At 56.0% G+C, this 19,987-nt stretch overlaps 1 protein-coding gene across 1 annotated transcript in view; it reads left to right on the top strand.

Annotated features, from left to right (window-relative positions):
* The first annotated feature begins 569 nt into the window (after window positions 1-569).
* The window catches only part of SCRIB (scribble planar cell polarity protein), a 56,057-nt gene continuing 36,639 nt past the window's right edge, over window positions 570-19,987 (top strand). The window contains 10 exon segments of the mRNA XM_081013948.1: window positions 570-940; window positions 11,794-11,911; window positions 12,589-12,667; window positions 14,211-14,300; window positions 14,381-14,437; window positions 14,702-14,765; window positions 15,321-15,395; window positions 15,850-15,994; window positions 17,294-17,412; window positions 17,554-17,753. Of these exon segments, the coding sequence (XP_080870074.1) occupies window positions 779-940; window positions 11,794-11,911; window positions 12,589-12,667; window positions 14,211-14,300; window positions 14,381-14,437; window positions 14,702-14,765; window positions 15,321-15,395; window positions 15,850-15,994; window positions 17,294-17,412; window positions 17,554-17,753 (1,109 nt within the window). The 5' untranslated portion in view covers window positions 570-778.

The raw sequence follows: 19,987 nt of genomic DNA, 5'->3' as shown, positions 1-19,987 counted from the left end.
TGACCTTAGAGTTGACCCTCAGGAAATGATGGGCCGAGGGAGGTTTGGGACGGTCGCTGAACCGCCTCCCTCCCCACGCCGTGCAGCAAAACCCCCCTCGAGCTGCAGCGAATGTCAGTTCCCTAAACTCGGCCGCTCAGGCGTCTTGGGGGCCAAAGTCGTCGCCCTTGCAGGCGGAAGCCTCTTGGGTTTGGAGCGGCTTGAGAAACAAGAAGCGTCGTCTTCTCGCCATGCCAAATAAGCCTGACTTCCAGTGTATCTGAAGAAGTGTGCATGCACACGAAAGCTTATACCAAGAACTAACTTAGTTGGTCTTTAAGGTGCTACAGGAAGGAATTTTTTTATTTCGACTATGGCAGACCAACACGGCTACCCATCTGTTTCCAGAGAGGGAGCTGCGGATGCCGGCGAGCCTGAGGGGCGGCGTCGAGAGGCGGGGGCGGGGCCCTGTCCGGAAGCGGGCCCGGAAGTTCGGCCGCGCCTCGGGTCGCGGGGGCTGCCGGGAGTGGTAGTCGTGGGCGGAGGGCGAGGCGGGCGCCCTTTCCCAGCGTGCCTGGCGCGGGGGCGGGGCGGCGCCAGGTGCCGGCGGGGCCCGGTCAGCGTCTCGGGAGGAGGGCCGCGCCGAGAGGGAGCGAGGGAGAGAGCGAGAGAGAGAGGAAGGCCCCTCCGCCAGCGCCGCCCTTCATGGCTCCGCCGCCGCCGCCGCCTCGGCCCTGGGGGGCGCCTCCCCGGAGAGCAGCGCGCGCGTGAGCGAGAGGCCGAGGCCGCCGCCGCGAGGATGCTCCGCTGCATGCCGCCGCTGTGGCGCTGCAACCGGCAGGTGGAGACGCTGGACCGGCGGCACTGCTCGCTGCAGGCCGTGCCCGACGACGTCTACCGCTACAGCCGCTCCCTCGAGGAGCTCCTGCTCGACGCCAACCAGCTGCGGGAGCTGCCCAAGGTGCCGGGCGCGGGGGGGGGGAGGGGTCCGGGGGAGTCGGGCGAGCGAGCGAGGCCAGGCGCCTGCCAGGGGGTCAGCCCCGAGAAGAGACCCTGCGGGGAGGAGCCGGGCCTCCAATGTCGCCTCGCCCCCTGCAATGCAGGAATCCTGCCTGCCCAGCAAGGGAGGGGGCGAGGGCCAAGGCCGCCTGCTGGGGATGCTTCAGCTGTGACTCCTGCGTTGCAGAGGGCTGGACTGGATGACCCTGGGGGGCCCTTTTGACACATGTGGCCCGGCTAAGTCTCTTTGGTCCGGCACTCTGTCCTTCAGCCTGCACCCAGGACCCCCCAGAGCTGCCCTTCTCCTCTGCCTGTAGCGCAACCATACGCCATCTATGCGAGTGCTGGACTCATTTAGAGCCATTAAGTGTGCAAGGCTCAGTGTGAAATCCAATGGGAAGCCGACAGGTGAGCTGTGCTCCCAAGGCAGCGCACAAGACCGGTGGATGCTGCAAGGCGGATGCCACAGCCAGACAAGCCTCTGGGTGAGCCCTTTGGCAACGGCTGCTCCCAGTCAAGGTGAGCAGGTGCTGCTGCACCATCTGAGGCCCCAGCGCAGCCTCTTGCCTTGGGCAGAGCTCTGAGCTGCAGCTTCCTTGCAGCATGTGGATGCCTTCAGGTGTTTCCGCTTCTGCCAGCGGTTCTTGAGCTCCCCCTACCAGCATTTGGGGTTTTTTTTTTAACCCTCCTCGCCTTTAGGGCACAGTTAAGGTTGGTAATGACATGTTAAATGTAATCAAGTGAAACTTGCAGCACTAAACCCTCCCTCTGGAGCACACAGTGCTGTTGTCTGAAGCTTCCTTGTTCCCCTGACCCTGGCCTTGGTCTTCCAGTCCCTCTGGAAGGGGGATGGGCTTGACTCTGGAGCTTGTGAGGCACTGATGGCTTATCTCTAGATCAGTCCCAAAGGTGCAGGAGAGTGTAGATCCCAGGGCATTTAGTGACTCACATCACTGCCAGAAGTCCAGCTAGTTGTTTCCCTCAGGATGAGCCTAAGGTTGTGGACCTTTCCTTGGTTCCCCCCAAGGCTTTGCTGTGGCTTTTGCTGGCTGTGGAAGCTGCAGAGCGGGGAGGGGATTCCTTCTGTAAGTGCAAACCAAGCAGTTCTGGACCGAGAAACCCGTGAAGAGCAAACAGCAGAATTGTCAGGAACTCTGGCTGGGACGGGTTGGTGCCCTCCTCCTTTGCCTCTTAGTGGTGTGGGCTGGAGAGCTGGACATCTAGCTGAGCAAGCACCCACTATCCTTTGAGACTTGAGTGGGGTGCCATCAGTCCCCACCCCCAGCCCTGGCCAAATCCCAGGGCTTCCCCGAATTCCGAGGGAGGGAGGCAGGCAGGCAGGCAGGCACCAGCCTCTTGTGCAACTGTTCCACAGCTGCCGTGCTCCACCCCACACTGGCCAGGGTAGGGCTGGGCCCGGAGCTCTGTGTGCATGTTGTGGAATGGCAGCCAGAGTGTTTTTCCTGAGGCATTTGATATGCATTCTTTGGGGCCTGAGAATGGAGGGTTAAATAGCAGGAAATCCGGCTAGCCTGCCTTGCGGGAGGAGGAGGCAGCGGCGGCGGCTGCAGCAGCCAAGGAGCCAAAGGGGCTGCTGTTTGTGTGGGTTTGCTGTGGCGGCAGTGGCTGTTCTGGCGGCTGCTCATTGCTTACCTGCCTGCCTGTGAGGCAGTAGGGGGTCTTTTTCTGACCAGGCTGCTGCTGCGCTACTTTTACTTCCTACTCTAGCTGTGGCCTTTACTTCTGTTCTACTGATGCTTGCCATTCAGCCAGGTGGGTGTTATGAGGACGGTGGATTGGCAGCTTGGCAGGTCTGCTGCCTCTGGGCTTAGCCATGCTTACCCTTAGTCCCACTCTTTCCAGGCACAGGCCCCTGCTTTAAGTTGTTGTTGTTGTTGATGTTGTTGTTGTTAGCGCTCTTTCTAAGCACCCCCCCCTTTTTAGCCCTGGAGCTTTTCCCGCAAAACACAACACTTTAGCCCTCAAGTGTCCTTTGGACATTCCCATGCGTTCCTGGGAAGAGCAGAGGAAAGGTGTGTATGGATAGAAAGGGCCTGGCTGGCTTCCTCAGTCTCCTCGGCTGCTCCTTGTGTAGGATATGCTCCCCTTAGGCAGAGGGGGAGAAAAGCAGGGCCCGCTGGAGGCCACCAAGGCCAGGAGAGCTTCATGTTCCCCCCCCCATTGTTCTCAGAGCTAATGCAGGAGGAGGCAGCCCTGCTGTGCGAGAGCCATTCCCTGTGCTGGGAATGCCCCTCTCTCTGAGCTGACACTCTGATTGCAAGCCCTCTACCCCTTGCAAGAATTGCTCTGCCCTCCCTGGTGCTGGAAGTCAGCTTGGCTCCCTCTCCTGGCACAGCCGCCCCTGCCTTGGTCTGGGGAAGCTTTCCTTGAGCAGAGCAGGAGGGGCCTTGCTCAGGGACCCTGTCGCCCCCTGCAAGACCCCTCCTGCCCCGCTTCCTCCAGGAGCTGGGTGAGGCCCTGCACAGTGCTTCCCAGGCCCCGATATGGGGCGTGGGGGAGGAGAGGCAGTCCTGAGCGGACAGACAAAGCCACTCTTATTCTTGACCCGCGGGGGGGGGGGCGTCTGCTGCACTTGGGGACCGAGGGGCGGGGATGGCTATTGTGATGCTTGAATACCCCCTCATCACTGAGCATAGGGGAGAGGGGCTGGCTCTCTGGGAGCTGCCATCTTGGGAAGCAGGGGGAGGGGCACAGGGTGTCCTGGGGGGGGCGTGAGGATGGTGGTGCCTCGGGTGCTCACTGCTAATCCTGGCTAGCCATTCACAGCCACCTCCTCCTGCCGGGGGCTTTGTCTGCTGCTGCTGAGAAGCTGCCTCCTGGCTCTGATCCTTTTATCCTCCAGCCATTCTTCCTTTTCATTTCCAACCCTCTGATGATGTGGTTGAGTGGCTGCCGGGGTGGCGGCCTCAAAATGTGTTGGGAGCAGGTATTGCCTGGGCCTCCCTGGCCTGGGTGATGGTGCTGCCATTCAGAGCGGAGGACCAGGGTGGGCTGGAGGTGGGGAGTGCGGGGGGGGGGGAGCTTTGTTCTGCTGCAAGCCTTGGGCCGGGTGCTCCAGGCAGTGCTTGGGGCTTCTCCTGGGAAGAAGATTTTCTCCAGATTTTGCCCTAGGAAAGCCGTGGTCCATTTTCAGTCCCTCTGAGGTTCGAAGTCAAGAGGGCAAGGGACCTTGTCTCAAGCATCTGTGTTTGTGTGGGGTACATTGAATTTGTCCCCACCCCAGAAACCAACCCCTTCAGAAGACCCTTCCTGAAGCTTTCATGCCGAGCCCCCCTCCCCCACCACACGCCACCTGGCACTTTCTCCTCTGCAGCCTCATCTGCCCCTCTGGCACTTCCCTGCCTGATCCTCCTGCCCGTTCTCCCTTTGCTGGGCGTCTTCCCCTGGGGGTGTACTGGCTGCGCCAGTTGCCCGTGGCTCAGTGGAGGGGGGAGTGGGGAGAGCAGGGCCAACGGCAGTCCATGGGGGGGGGGAACGGTGGCACTCAAGCTCTGCTTGCAAGCTTTCCTTTGGCCTCGGCTGGAAGGAGGACGGTGCTTGGGGCAGCCTCTCCATGGAGCCCAGTTCCTTGCCCCTGGAAAGAGCCCTGCGAGTCCATGTGAGGTGCCAGGCATGGTGGGAGGTTGTGATCATGAGCATCAGAGTTGTCTTGGGAGGAGATGGGCACCTGACCCCATTCAAGGCTGCACTGGTTTCCCTTGACATCCTTTGCCGAAGGCGCCAGGGGCAGTGCTGGGGGCGCTGGTGGTACTGAGCTGCCGCCTTGCCTAGAGGAACTTATGGCTTTTTTTACTCAGAACAGGAAGGCAGCACTGACACACCGTTCTGGGGGGAAGCCCCTGCGGGTGGCTCTCAGGTCATGGGATGTAGCTGCCCCCCATGCCAGGTGCCTGTGGGCAGCAGGCAGCCCTGAAACAGTGACCCTGGCTTTTAAATCTTAAGGTGCTCCACAGTCTGTGCCGGGGGGGGGGGGCAGAAGAAGTTGCTGGTGCCTCATCCTGACCCACTTTGCCACCTCCCATCCAGTCTTGCCTTTGCAGCAGAGGGCCGTCTTGTTTCTCAACACAAACAACTTGGAGCACACGTGTTGTGCTGTTTGTATGTTGCTCTTTGAAAAAGAGAGGGGAGTTTCCCCTCTTTATTCCCACCCTTCCTTTGAAAGTGGAGCCTCTTGTTTGTGAAATGCCCTGGCTTTGAGGGTTCAGGTCTTTTAGGGGCAGATTCAGGCTGCAGGCTGGAGCTGGTGGAGGTGCTGAAGGGGCACTGTGCCCCCTCCTGGCTTCCAAGGGCTGGTCCATCTCAGCTTGGGTGGGTGAGGGCCCTCCTTTCCTTGCATTTTGCTCTGTGTGGCAGGCAGCCCATTGCCATCCCTCAGAAGCAGTTAGAAACTCAGATATACCGTATTTTTCGTCCCATAGGACGCACCTAGTTTTTTGGGGGGGAAATAAAGGAAAAAATATTTTCCTTTATTTCCCCCCCCAAAACCAGGTCAGGGAAACCGAACCAGGTCGAAGAACAGCGGGATGGCAGCGCTGCGCCTCCTTGCTGTCCCCCGAGCTTGTGGGGCTGGCCGATGTCTGTCCAGCGGGCGGGGCACTCTGCTTCAGGGCGCCCCTCGCGCTGGGCGGCAGGCTGCTATCCACAGCGTAGGGAGCCCTGCGGGAATTCCCGCAGGGCTGCCTAGGCTGCGGATGTGTTCCTGAAGCCTGGAGAGCGAGAGGGGTTGGTGCGCACCGATCCCTCTCGCTCTCCAAGCTTCAGCGAAAGCCTGCATTCGCCCCATAGGACGCACCCAGATTTCCCCTTCATTTTTGGAAGGGAAAAATTGCGTCCTATAGGGCGAAAAATACGGTATAAACCAATTGCCAAATGGCACCTTAAAGCTAGGTTCTAGTCGCTGCAATGAAATGTCTAGGCGTCTTTTTTTGCACTGTGCTTTATTATTACACTGTGGGACGCGGTGGCGCTGTGGGTAAAACCTCAGCGCCTAGGAAGGACTTGCTGATCACATGGTCAGCGGTTCGAATCCCCGCGGCGGGGTGCGCTCCCGTCGCTCAGTCCCAGCGCCTGCCAACCTAGCAGTTCGAAAGCACCCCCGGGTGCAAGTAGATAATTAGGGACCGCTTACCAGCGGGAAGGTAAACGGCGTTTCCGTGTGCTGCGCTGGCTCACCAGATGCAGCTTGTCACGCTGGCCACGTGACCCGGAAGTGTCTGCGGACAGCGCTGGCTCCCGCCTCTAGAGTGAGATGAGCGCACAACCCTAGAGTCTGTCAAGACTGGCCCGTACCGGCAGGGGTACCTTTACCTTTACCTTTTTTATTATTACAAGGGAATCTCTCCTTATTGGGGGGGGTTCGATTCCTGGCTGCCGCTTGCATCACTGAGAGGTGTGTGAATTCCTCCCCCCTCCCTTTCGGTGCCCAAAACGGGGTGTGTGTCAGCAGGAGCATGTGTGCTGATTGCGTGCAAGAGGGAAGATACCTGTATTCCTTTCAGTTCTATACTGCTTTGTATTTTAAATAAAAAAATCTCAAAGCAGTTTACAACACATTCAAACATCCAATAAAACAATCCTAGCTCCAAGGAACATACAGTATTTCAGATCCTTCTCTAAGTGACATTTTGCTTTCCCCGTATTTCTTTAGCTCCTTAATTTATCGAGCTACCCCATAGCAGAAGTACTCTAGGAAGCCAGTGTGCTGTAGTGGTTAGTGTGTTGGGCCAGGACCTGGGAGATCAGGGTTCAAGTCCCGACCCAGTCATGAATCTCACCAGGTGACCTTGGAGTCTGTCGCAGCATCTGAACCTCCCTCCCAGGGTCATGGCAGGGATGAACTGAGGAGGGGGTGAACTATGTGCTACTTTGAGACAAAGGTGGGATATCAATGCGACAATGAAGCTCTTCTGCTTACCTACTTAAGAAAGCTGTAGGGGCAGCCAGATGGAGATGTTGGTCACCAGCCTGGCACCCAGAGATCCCCACATGGTCGCAATTGGACACATGCCAGTTGCAAAACGTGCTTGGTGCCAGTCTGGATTTTGGACCTCTGGATGTTCAGGGACACCTTAATCTGGTTTGACTGGTACAAATCTTCTGCGCTGCCAATTCTCTCCTTTTAGACCAGTCTTCTGAAGGAGCATCTCCACCCCGATTGTTCAGCCTGGACACAGAGGTCCAGCTCTGAGGGCCTTTTGGAGATTCCCTCACTGCGAGAAGTGAGGTTAGAGGGCGGAGGGCCTTCTCGGTCGTGGCGCCCTCCCTGTGGAACGCCCTCCCATCAGATGTCAAGGAAACAACTACCTGACATTTAGAAAACATTTCTGTCTGTGGGACAGAAAACAGGTTCACTTCTCCACCTGTTGCAGAGCGCAGGCTGCCTTTTGCCTTTCTTAAGAAGGTGAAATTCTGGTTCAGTGAGGGAAAGCTGGGTGGAGTCTGTCACCAGGGGGCTGGCTGTAGGAGGAGGCTGTTTGCTAGAGGGAAGGAGGGAAAGCAGCCCGGGAGTGAGCCCTGGGCTCTGGTCTGCCCCTGGGCAAGCAGGACAGGCAGAGAGGAGCTCCAAGGGGCAGAGGGGATGGTCAGGGCAGAGGCAGGACCATTCCAGAGCAGCCCAGCTGAAGGAGGAAGGGCAGCAAGGTGGTCGCTGTTGTCTGGAGTCTCCTTGCGCTTGGGTTGATCTTGAACACGTCCTTTGCAAGTGCCAGGCAGCCGGCTTGGAAGCAGCTGGGTGCATTGGGCGGGGTAACTTCAGACATGGTCACAGGGAAGGTGAGCAGCTGACTTTCCACAGCCTGCTCAGATCTACCTGGCATGAGGCAGAATATCTGGATCCACATTAATCTGCCTTCAGGCAACTTTTTTGGTAGAAGTCACTTCCTTGCATCAGTTGATGGTCTCTATTTATTTGCATACTGCTTGGCTATCAATAAAGATAGACGGGTTGTGGATCAGAACGCAGGTTTTTCTCGCAGTGACCAGCCAGGTGCTTCCTTGGATGATCCCATAGAGTTCTAGTACATGGGTAGGCAAGCTAAGGCCCAGGGGCCAGATCTGGCCCAATCGCCTTCTAAATCTGGCCCGCGGACAGTCCAGTAGAATGTGTCCTTTTATTTAAAATGCATTTCTGGGTTATTTGTGGGGCATAGGAATTCGTTCATCCCCCCCCCCCCATATAGTCTGGCCCCCAACAAAGTCTGAGGGACATTGGACCAGCCCCCTGCTGAAAAATTTTGCTGACCCCTGTTCTAGTATCACGAGAGAAAGGGAGAGCCACTTTCCGCTCACTGTGCAAAATTTTGTAACTGATATTCTGGCTCTTTCTGTGGCTGAGCCTGGATTTGCAGTGGTTCCACTCCTACCTGCCCGGCAGGTTCCAGAAGGTGTTTCTGGGGACAGTCGCTCCGCCCCAACAAGAATTGCCCCGGGATGTGCCACTCCACCCTGCTGTGTGAAGGCCGGGAGTCTGCCAGCAGTGCGGTGGGCGAGGGCCCTGAGACTGAAGCTCCTCCTGGAAAAGGCCGAGATGGGGGTGCTGAGGGGACTTGTGACCCTGGAGCTCTGACTCCCCCTGACAAGATGTATTGGCAGCTTGGATGCATACGCTTTGTCAGGCTCCGCATCCTGATGTTGGGGTGCCTTCCATGGCAAGGGACCCCTTTCTCCACTGCCCTGTCCTTAGCCGCAGCCGCAGAGCTGCCAGGTGCCTCACTTCAAGGTGCTCTAGGTGGCGCTGCCTTTGAGGAGTGTTTGGGGGCTGCAGGCAGGGCAGAGTGCCGCAGCCTGCCTGCTCTCAGTCACTGGCTTGAGGGGATGCAAGGAGCTGCGGGTCCCCGGCTCAGTCCCCGGCTGCATTCGGCCTTCCAAGGCTGCAAACTGCCTGGGCCCAGGTACTTTATAGGAACCCCCCCCCCCCATGTGTGCTGCCACAAGGAGGACACCTAGTGAGGCTCCAGGGCAGTTTCTTCTGCAGCTGGTGGGCAGGTTCTCTTCGGGTGCCCTTGCTGTGGGACTTCTTTTCAAAGAAGGTTAGAATTACAGAATCGTAGCATTGGAAGGGACCCTGAGGATCATCTAGTCCAACCCCCTTTAATGCAGGAATATTCAACTGTCCCATATGGGGATTGAACCTGCAACCTTGGCATTATTAGCACCACGTTGTAACCAGCTGAGTTGTCCAGGCTGACCATCCAGGTTACTTGGGCCAAGGAAGGCCTGCCCTGTTAGAATGTTTTTTAAAGGCTGGAGGTGACAGTTCTGAAATCTGGTGATGTACTGTACTTGTTTTGGGATGTTTGTTATTTATTTATTTGTTTTATTTTATTTACTTTTATTATGACTTTTAAATTGCCAGTTTATTTGGGAGCCAGTACGGCCGGAAAGCATAAGGGCAGAATTGTGGCTCCTTTGCCTGCGTCAGAGAGACCCTCTCAAAGGGGCTGGTTTCCTGGCCAGCCTGGTGGTCTCTCCATCACCCCCAGTGGTTTGGTCTCCTCTGCAGACTTGACTGCAGTTCTGGCTGATACTTAGCTTCATCCTTTCAGGGCAGTAAGACAACTTTACCCCCCCCCCCTGATGGAAAAGGTAATCGGCCTTACCTCTTCCATTTCCGCTCCTGCCTCTGCAGTGTCCACTGGCTGTATCCAAAGCCACATCTCTCTTTATAAAGCAGGCTTGCAAATAAGCCCACACATGTTACTGGCCTGAGAAGGGCAGGGAGATAGGGCCAGCCTTAGCCTGCAGCATGCTAGTGCAGGTAAAAAGTAAAGGTAAAGGTAAAGTCCAGTCAAAGATGACCGTGGGTTGCTGCGCTCATCTTGCTTTTCAGGCTGAGAGAGCTGGCGTTTGTCCACAGACAGCTTTCTGGGTCATGTGGCCAGCATGACTACACCGCTACTGGTGCATGAAGGATGATGACGAGTGGTTTAGGCGACAGCGCCACCCTACTGAGGGCAGATAGGGCAGGTCTAACCGCCCATGCCTGTCCTGCGCCCCTTCTGAGTTATTTCTCTTCCTTTGCTTGGCCCCCAAGCAGTGCCAGGGGGCTGAGTCTGGCCACATTTTCGGTGGCATTTTATGGCCTGTCCCCCTCCTGGTCCTTGCATGCAATTCCTGGCCTGCTGTGGTTGCCAGGCTAGTGCTTAAATGCAAGGCTGAAAATGAGCCAGTAAAGATTCCTACTGAGTAACAGTTTAAAACACAAATAAAAGCAACTTAATCCTCCACTTCACACTAAAATACTCTTTTTGATGAAAATCACCACATGCTTGTTCAGCGAGGCTGTTAATGTCTGCTCCCAGTGAACTGACACTCAAACCTGGCAGGATGTGATTTGGAGGATCAGAAATGGCTTGGGTGCTCCTTCTCTCCTTAATAGGAGACTTTCTGGTTTCCTCCAGTTACAGTTTGCCAGGATGCCTTAACTGGATCAATCCTAGTTTGGAGGGATCTCGCAAACCACACTTTATGGGTTCAAATATCCCACGGACAACCTGGTTTGCACTTTCATGGAAACGGGGACCTGGGGAGCATTTCCACATTGTGGTCTGGCGTGTGCGGCTTCTGCATCTTGTGTGGGGATTTGGCTTCTGTTGCTCAGTTTCCCCAGCGTGACTCCCAGCCTCCTGATCCTCCTAGAACCAAGAGTGGTTGGGGTGGTTCCCTCTGCTGCTCGGGGCTTTCTTGTCCTCCCTCTGTTTTCGGCAAGACATCTCTCTGGCTTGATTTCATTTTAGGTACCGTTGATTTTAATCATCTTTTCAATATTTTATACTATTTCTAATCCACAATCTTGATGTTTTATTTTATATTTTAGTAAAATGCTTAGAAGTTTTCTTACAATCAAGCATTATGTGAGCTTTGTTCAAACTTTTATTATTATCAGTAATGTTAAACTGGGCTGGGCTGCAGGGGACACATGAGGCTCTGACTTTACGGCTTCTTTGCTGCCATCCTTCCAGCTGTTTTCCTGGGTGGCCCAGTTCAAAATGGTCTGTTTGGACCTTGAGCGCCCTTCTGTGGCAGGCGGCTTCCTCCCGCTATGTGATCAATCCCACCTGCGCGTTAATGTGCTTCCTGGAAGCCCTGCTCTGTGTCCCCCGTCCCCCCCGCCATGCCTGGGCAGAGCTCCCCCCCCCCCACTGGGATTTCAGCCCCAGGCAAAGGTGCTTCTAACCCATTGAGCTTTGGCTGGTTTTATTGGCAAGTGATGGCTGCAGCTGCAGCTGCCTTTGATCCTCAGATGAGTCTCGGTGTTTTCTGGCAGGTTTTTAAAAATGGTGCATCAGAATTCTTTTAGGACTAAAAGAAAGAGGTGTGCACTGTTTCCAATTGGGGGAAAGTGAGGTGATGCTCTTCGGGATGGGCCTTGAAATTGTGTTTGGCAAACCCACGTCTTTCCCCAAGGGTTGCGGGGCTCTTTCCATCCAGTGCTGCCCAAAAGGAGTGTTTCTCCTGGGAGCTGCCTGGCTGGCATCCCTCTCATGGGAAATGATGCAGAGACCGCCTCTTCCTCAGGCTCCTCTTGCTGCTGCCTCCTTCCCTTCCCTTCAGGTTCTCCCTGAGAAGCCACTTGGCTGGCGGGGGGGGGGGGAGGCGGTTCTCTATTGGGCTGCTGCCATCCTTACTCCCCGTAGCCAAGGCACACCTGTGCCTTCCCCAACGTCCTGTGTCCATGACCCCAGATCTGGTCTGGAGGGAAGCTTGTCTGCCAGGCTTGCCCCAGAGGCAGGCACTGAGGTGGGCTTGCCCTTTCTGGCAGAGCGGCTAACTTCTCTCCTTTTTCTCCCCCCGCAGCCTTTCTTCCGACTCCTGAACCTGCGCAAGCTTGGGCTGAGCGACAATGAGATTCAGCGCCTTCCCCCCGAGGTGGCCAACTTTATGCAGCTTGTGGAGCTGGACATCTCCCGCAATGGTGGGTAGATGCTGGGGAGGGGGGAGGCAGACAGGCCTCTTGGCCTGGGCATTCCCTGCAGTGGGAGCCTGAGCCCTCCACTCCGCGAGGGGCACAGGACCCGCTTTGCCTGCAGAAGGGCCCCCCGCTGCCCCCGCTGGCAGGAGGTCTTTTGCTGGAGAGCGACCTGCCCGTCAGTCAGGGAGCACCTGCAGGGGGACGGCTGCTGCTTCCTGTGTTGACGGCTGGGGGCTGAGCACAGGGCTGCAGGCCAGGCTCTGCTGCCATGACCCAGAGACAGGGCCCCAGAGGGTAGTGGTCTGGGCTCAAGCAGCAACCAGCTCAGCTGGCAGCTGTCTGTGGGTGCTTCACGACGGCCTTTGCTGCGGAAGCTTCCTTCAGCCTGGCCAGGCTTGCCTGCCGTTCCAGCAGCAGTGGCTCTTGAGAAGGCCCCCTTCCCTCCTCCAAGCACCTGGAGGCAGGGAAGTGAGGCTGGCCCATCTGGATCCTCACAGCACACTCCCTTGGAGTAACTCATTGAGCTGAGTGGGGATTTGAACCCCGGTCTTCTCAGGGAGGCTCTTCGAAGACCTGTCAGTGGGGAGGGAATGGCCTTGCTGCTCTGAATCCCTTGAGGAGTGGCACCTTTGTGGGTGAAGCCTCATTACTGTGCCCCTTCTGTGCCCCGCTTGCTGCAGACATTCCAGAAATTCCTGAAAGCATCAAATTCTGCAAATCCCTGGAGATCGCGGACTTCAGTGGAAACCCCTTGTCTAGGTATGGTGGGAGTGGGAAGGTGGGGTGGGGGCTCTGGTGTCCTTCCTGGTCCAAGGCTCTGTTGGTCTGGCTGGGTCTTGGGGGGATTCAGAAAGTGCTCCTTGAAGGCAGGCAGACAACTGGATCAAAAGGAGGATGGGGGGCCAGTCCTGTCTTTTGCAGAGAGGTCTTCCTGGTTCAACAATCCTCTCCGCTGAAAGGAAAGGCGAAAGGTTGCAGCACTTGGGACCTTTGAGTATAGAAAAAAGGCAAGTCAGAGGTGACATGATAGAAGTTTATAAAATTACGCTTGGACTTCTGTCACAACAGAAGTCCCTAAAAAACAAAATAATTTATTATTTTATGCCACCACTGTGGCTAAAAAATTCACTGGTCCAAAGGTGGAGAACGAGTACAGTACCCACTAAGGAAGAGTGGCAGTTAAAAGCTTGACTATTTAGAATTGGCAGGTATAATGAGTAGGATAAGAGAAAAGGATGGTGAAGAATATAAGGAGGGTTGAAAAATGTTTATTGAATATTTTAAGAGCCGGTATAAACAGGTAAATAACATAGCAGGTCTTGAGTAAATCCAGCAGAATAGAAATTAACAGAGGAAGAAATGTGATGATTAAAAATTTGGAATATGCGATTTAGTAGAAAAGTAAAGAAACCAGGAAAAGGGTGGAAGGGAAGTCACTCGGTATTTAGTTGTATGTCGTGGTTGGTATGAAAGTTGTATGATTGGGGGATGGGTGGGCTTTTTTCTGTGTTAAACACGCAATTACATTTTTTAAAATATGGGAAAAAATATATAGCATTAAGCTTGGAATGGAGAAAATTGAGAGATTAAAGTTTTCTCCCTCTCTTGTAATACTGGGACTTATGGGCATCCAGTGAAGCTGAATGTTGGGCAGATAAAGGAAAGGAAAGGGGCTTCTTCACAGAGCACAGAGTTAAACTGTGGAACTCCCTCACTCAGGAGGCCACCAGTTTGGATTGGACAAATTCATGGAGGAGGAAAGGGCTCTCAGTGGCTGCTGGGCACAGAAGCTCTGCTCCACCTCCCAGTTGGAGCTCACAATGTGCCTTTATGCCAGCTGCTGGCAAGAGGGCTCTGGGCTGGAATCCTGCTTGTTGGTTTCCCATTGAGGCATCTGGTTAGCCACTGTGAGAACAGAATGCTGGATTAGATGGGCCCCTTTGGCCTGATCCAGTAGAATTTCATAGCTGCCCTTGCTGGAGGGTCTCCTGACACGGAATGCGCTGCACGTGGCGGAGGCAGCAGTGGAACTTGGCCCCAAAGGCTGATCTCTATCCTGTGGTCGCTGAGTATCCCAGGGTCCTTCTGGTCCCTTTCCCCTGTCAAGGTGGGGCTCTCTTGCTTCTGGAGCTCCCACCTGCCAGGCTGTGCCAGCCGGTTCCCCAGGACCAGCAGCAGGCAGGTGGAGGCCTCTCCTTGCGTCTTGCTGGAATGGACTGTGGCGCAGGAGCAGGCTGGGGGGGGGGAGCGCGAGCTGCATGGGGCGCAGTGACCAAGGCCTGTCATTTCTGCTTCTGCCCAGGCTCCCGGAGGGCTTCACCCAGCTGCGCAGCCTGTGCCACCTGGCCTTGAACGATGTCTCCCTGCAAAGCCTGCCCAGTGACATTGGCAAGTGAGTTCTTGGCTGGGGGGGGGGAGAGGAGGGGCCGCCTCTTCCCGCCTGCTTTGCCAACCTCCCTCTTTCTCTTGCAGTTTAGCCAACCTGGTGACCTTGGAGCTGCGCGAGAACCTGCTCAAGTCTCTCCCTGCGTGAGTGTGTGCAAGCTTGGCCCCCAGTTTGTCTTGGGGGGTGTCTGCCTTCTTGCCTGCCTCTGCTGGGCAGTGGGGGTGGGTGACCCCCTTAAGTGGAGGACCAGCACTTCTGGAAGCGGGCAGCCTGAGGATCGCTCGGCACTCCAGCTTTCAGCACCTTCTTGGAGTTTTTGTTGGGGGGGGCGTAGATTCTTTGCCGCCCCTCCCTCTTGGTGCCCAGGACTCCCAGCCCCCTGACTGAACGCCTTCTCTGCCTTGCAGTTCCCTCTCCTTCCTGGTCAAATTAGAGCAACTGGACCTTGGGGGCAACGACCTGGAGGTGCTGGTGAGTGCTGTGGGGTGTGGGAACTTGGGTCTCCCCTTCTTCCTTCCTGGAGCCTCCCACTGGGGGGCTGAATGCTACCCTCCAGGCTGCTTTTGCCTGGTCCTCTGGGCTCTTCCAGGCCATGCCCCTCCATGCCACGCTCCATTCCCTTCTCGAGTGCTCTTCCTTGGCTCCTTGCTTGGCTGGAGAGAGATGGATCTGGCATTGCTGTGGCCTCTGGTATGGGAGGAAGAGTCTCATCTTTGGCTCGGCAGGCTTTTTCCTGTGGCCCCACCCACTAGTGGCACGTGGCCCCCAGAAGGTTGCCCAGGCGGGAACATGGCCCTTGGGATGGGAGTTTCCCCTGCACCTGCACTCGGGACTGTAGAAGCATCCTGCTGTTCCCTCCTCATCTCATTTTCTTTTTGTGAACTGGCTGCCTCCTCCCACCAGACACTCCCCTCCCTCAACTCAGGGAGGGGCCCCCAAGTTGGAGGGCAGCCTCTTTGCCGGGCACAGCAGGGCGTCCTGAGCAGCCGCCCTCCTGAGTGACCGCTTGCTCTGTCTCATCCGCAGCCGGACACACTGGGCGCGCTGCCGAATCTGCGGGAGCTGTGGCTGGACAGGAACCAGCTGTCGTCGCTGCCCCCAGTGAGTGCCCCCACCAAGCCCCTGGCCGGGCCATGTTCTGGGTTGCGGGGGGTTGTCTTTGCTGTCCTAAAAGGCACTTGGAAAAGCAGGCAAGCAAGCAAGCCAACACTTCCGTTCTGAGGTGAATCCTGGAAATGGAACCAGGACAGCAGGCGGATGGCACCACACACAAAAGAACCTGGCGTTCTGCAAGTGACTCCAGCGCCTTGGCCCCCTGGCCTCAAGGAGGCTTTCCCTGCATGTCTTGCCGTGGCAAGGAAGCCAGAACCACAGAAGCGGGAAAGAGGGTTTTCACGGGGCTTTGCTAGGCAAAGCAAAAGACAGGGAGGCAGCAGACAGGCTGGAGGAGCCTAGCTGGGCCCTTGGGGAGGGGGAGAGGAAGGGCCCCGCGGGGCAGGCATCTATCAGTCCTTGCAGGACTCTGCCCGCCCACCCTGCCGGTCTTCCCTCGCAGGAGCTGGGCAATCTGCGCCGCCTGGTGTGCCTGGATGTTTCTGAGAACAAGCTGGAGCAGCTGCCGGGCGAGGTCAGTGGGCTGGTGGCCCTGACAGACCTGCTGCTCTCGCAGAACCTGCTGGAGTCCATTCCGGATGGGATTGGTGAGTCGGGTGGTTGTGGGGCCACGGGGGGGGGGGGAGGCCCCATTGGGAAGTGGGCACCTCCTGGGGAACATGGGAAGAGTTAACTACTCTTGGGTGGGGTGCTGTGGGGAGAGGGCAGACAAATCTGACTCAGGAAACAAAAAGCAGCTCAGGCGCAGCAGGTTGCTTTTCTCTTTAAACCGGGCTGGCTACACTTCTCAGTAGTTGAGGTAGCAGGAGGAACATACCGTATTTTCCCATGTATAAGATGATGCTTTTTGCTTAAAAAAAATGTGGGCAAAAATTGGGTGTTGTCTTATACATGGATAGTGAATGCAGAGGGGGGATGTGCAATTAATGGCAGCAGCAAGCAGGAGATTGGCAGTTGGGCAGGTGATTGGCGGCTGCAGCAAGTGGGCAGGTGGGCTGTTGATGGCAGCGAGCAGGCAGACAATTGGCAGCTGCGGTGAGGTGTGCGATTGGCAGTGGCTGTGGCAAGTGATCAGCAGTGGCGGGCAGGCGGGTGAGCGATTGGTGGAAGTGACCTCCCCCACCCCCCAAAAAAGTTAAGCAACTTAATTTTGGGTTAAAAAAAAAAGGGGGTCGTCTTATACACAGGAAAATACGATACCTGTCTTTGAGGCCCAGGATTACACGGGAAGCCACGTGCCAGGTGGTTATTGGGTGGATCCTGTGGACCTGGGGTTGGCAAGCCCCCCCCCCACTGTGCTAGGCCCTGCCTGGAGGAGGCACCATCCAGTACTGAGACCACCCAATGTTCTCCCTTTGCGTTGCACCCAGTGATGTTGCTCAGCTGATGATTTGGCTCCCACCAATGGAATGACTGGGGAGTGGGGAGAGACAGTGCAGAGGAGACTAAAAGAGAAACGGGGGGGGGGGGGCTGCTCTTGCAGAAGAGTCACTGTCAGCAGAGAGACCCCTTTGGCAGACCAGCCTGGGTGATCCTGCGTCCTCCTTCAGTACTCTGAGACTTCCTCAGGGGGCCTTTTCTCCTCATCTGCTGGAGAGACGCTGCCCTCCCCAGGCACTGCTGGGCCTCCCCTGCTTTCTAACTCGTGCAAAAGGTGTCGGGTTCTCTCTTTGGCAAGCAGCACACCGCGTCACTTTTGCTAAAGCTGTTAGAAGTGATTAGCTGTTAGCAAATGTTAGAATAACCACTTGGTATGCAGAATTGTTTGGGATGTGCCAGTGGGAAGCTGGATTTGGATCTGTGCCTGGACCTCCCCCTGCTCCTTGTCTGTGTGTGTGTGTGTGTGTGTGTGTGTGTGGCCCATGGCGCTCTTGCCCTTTGCCCAGGCCAGCTGAAGCAGCTCTCCATCCTGAAAGTGGACCAGAACCGGCTGGGGGAGGTGACGGAGGCCATTGGGGACTGTGAAAACCTCTCAGAGCTCATCCTGACAGAGAACATGCTGACGGTGAGTGTGCTCAGCCCTCGCCTGGTCCGCTGGCTTTTCTCCCTGGGGTCTTGGCCGGGGGTGGCCCCAGGGGCAGCTGGTGTTCCTTGGGTGCCATGTAAGCTGGGATTCCCCTCTCTGACTCCGGAGGCTTTTTCTCAGGTGCTGCCCAAGGCGCTGGGGAAGCTCACCAAGCTGACCAACCTGAATGTGGACCGGAACCGGCTGATGGCGCTTCCCCCCGAGATTGGGGGCTGCAGCAGCCTCAACGTGCTCTCCCTGCGGGACAACTGCCTGGAGTTCCTGCCTCCTGAGCTGGCCGGCACCGTGGAGCTGCACGTGCTGGACGTGGCTGGCAACAGGTGAGCGAGTGCGCTGGGTGTGCCGGGCCTCTGGGCTCTCAGCTGCGCATCGGTGCCTTGGGCTGGGACAGAGAGGAAGCTCTGCAGCTCTGTGGCCAGGCCTGGGGGGGAGCAGGCCCCGGGGGGAGCAGGCCCTTGAGGCCTCGGCTGCATCACCATCACCCTCAGCATCATCCCTGACGGGCCGTGCTGGGGGCAGGAGACCCACAGCGTCTGGGGCCTCCCCTCACCCCCCGGAATGTTCCCTACTCCTGCTATAGGGGGGAAGAGATTTTAAGTGTCCAGAACTTCCATTCCTTCAGCCTGTTCCCTTGTGAATAACATTGCATGCCCTCTCCTCTCCCTCTGCCCCACCTACCAGTGGGCTCAGGGGGCTGGGGCAAGAGGGGCAGCAGCGCTTGTGCTGCACAAATGCTGGTCCCAGAGCCCCACTGAATTCCACCCCCAATTTCCACCCCATCTCTCACCTACAATACAAAGATCGGTCATAAAGTATTATCAGAACTCAAAGGCCAGGGCAAATGGAAAACTTTGCCAGGTGCCAGAAAGGCGATAAGCAGGCATGCCTCACTGGCAAAACAGCTGCACAAGTCGGGTCCCACAGCCTCAGAGTCCCCCCTCCCCTCTTGGCAGGGGGGGCACCCTGAAGGTGTGCAGACAGATGTCTCTTTGGGGCCTCTGCTCTGGGGTTTGCTTCACCTGTGGGCTCCTTGGCCAGATGCTAGCTGGACTCTGCAGTTGCAAAGGAGGAGGTGTGAGCAGAGTCAAGGGCCATGCAGAAGATCCTCTCTTCCTCTCCCGTGTGTGTGTGTGTGTGTGGCGGAGGGCTGTTTGTCTCTTGTCCTGATTCTGCTTTTGCTGGTCTTGGCAAGTACTGAGCAGTCACCCAGAAGTCCCATTTTGCCTTTCAAGAACTCACCAGCCAGACCTCTTCTTTTTTTTTTATAAGATATTTATTGAGATTTTCCAAACATTACAATATAAAAATGACAAAAAAGAAAAAAAAGGAAAAAAATACAAAATACAAAATAAAAATGATTAAAAACCACTCAATTTTTCCATTACTTATTTTTCCTTAGCTTGTTTCTCGGACCTCCTCATACCTCCCTTTTGTGTATTCCAGTTCAATTTGTTGGTTCAGCAAATCCTTACCCTCTTTGTTTATCCTAATCTTTGGTCTTAAAATAGTAACATTAGATTTTTACCTATTAACAACCCATTTTTCATATTCCCTTAAAGCATTACAGCTGGAAGCCACTTAATTTCTATCCAACATCATTCTAACTGTCAGGGGTTCAGGAGCAGAGGCAAGGGCAAGGGAGGAAACAGAGAGCGAGGGGGAGGAGGCAGAAGAAAAGATGAGTGATGACGACGACCCGAGATCTCCGAGTCTTTCCAGTGAATCAGAAGATTCACAGAAAGGAGCACCAGTGGCCAGGGCAAGGGGGGAGCCTAGGGGGACACCCCAGGAAGATAGAGCCAGAGGGGACTCAGAGGGGAGCAGTTGGAAATCGGGACCAGCGTCACCGCCAGAGAGCAGGGAAGAGGAAGGGCGCCAGGGATCAAGCGCTGGCAGCTCACAACAGGGGGGAGGGCACGAGTCAGGAGTGGCCACACCTCCATCGGGGAGCGAAGAAACGGTCAGACGGAAGGTGGAAGGTTTGGCGCGCGCGCCAAGTTCAAATGCACAGGAAGGTGGCGCAGTAGGCAGCCCGGAAAGGGAGCCAGGTCCTAAAGCCCGCCGAAAGGAGGGAGAAGAGTCAGGGGGGTCAGCGTCAGCGTCAGAGGAATCCCGGAAGGAAGAGACCCCGGGGGGCAGAGGGACCCAGAGAAGAACAGTCAGGCGGAAAAGGTGGAGCAGGGCTAGGATATTAAGTTGGTGTACAAGGGGCGGAGACTCAGACGGAGCTTCGCCGATCTAACCATGAGACGTAGAGTTGCACGCAGCAGATTGAGAATGGAAACTGTAACTCAATAAAGACTTTTATTTAACGATCGCTGGCTAGCGTGATCCTCTGTGAGCTAGGATCTGGAAGCAGCTCTGACACTAACATTCATTAATTTTACAATATTTCTGTAGGTAGTCTTTGAATTTCTTCCAATCTTCTTCCACCGACACTTCTCCCTGGTCTCGGATTCTGCCAGTCATTTCCGCCAATTCCATATAGTCCATCAGCTTCATCTGCCATTCTTCCAGAGTGGGTAGATCTTGTGTCTTCCGATACTTTGCAATG

This window comes from Podarcis pityusensis (assembly GCF_964106645.2).
Source record: "Podarcis pityusensis genome assembly, chromosome: 7".
NCBI classification, from domain to species: Eukaryota; Metazoa; Chordata; class Lepidosauria; order Squamata; family Lacertidae; genus Podarcis; species Podarcis pityusensis.
This window is presented reverse-complemented; position numbering and strand designations above follow the sequence as displayed.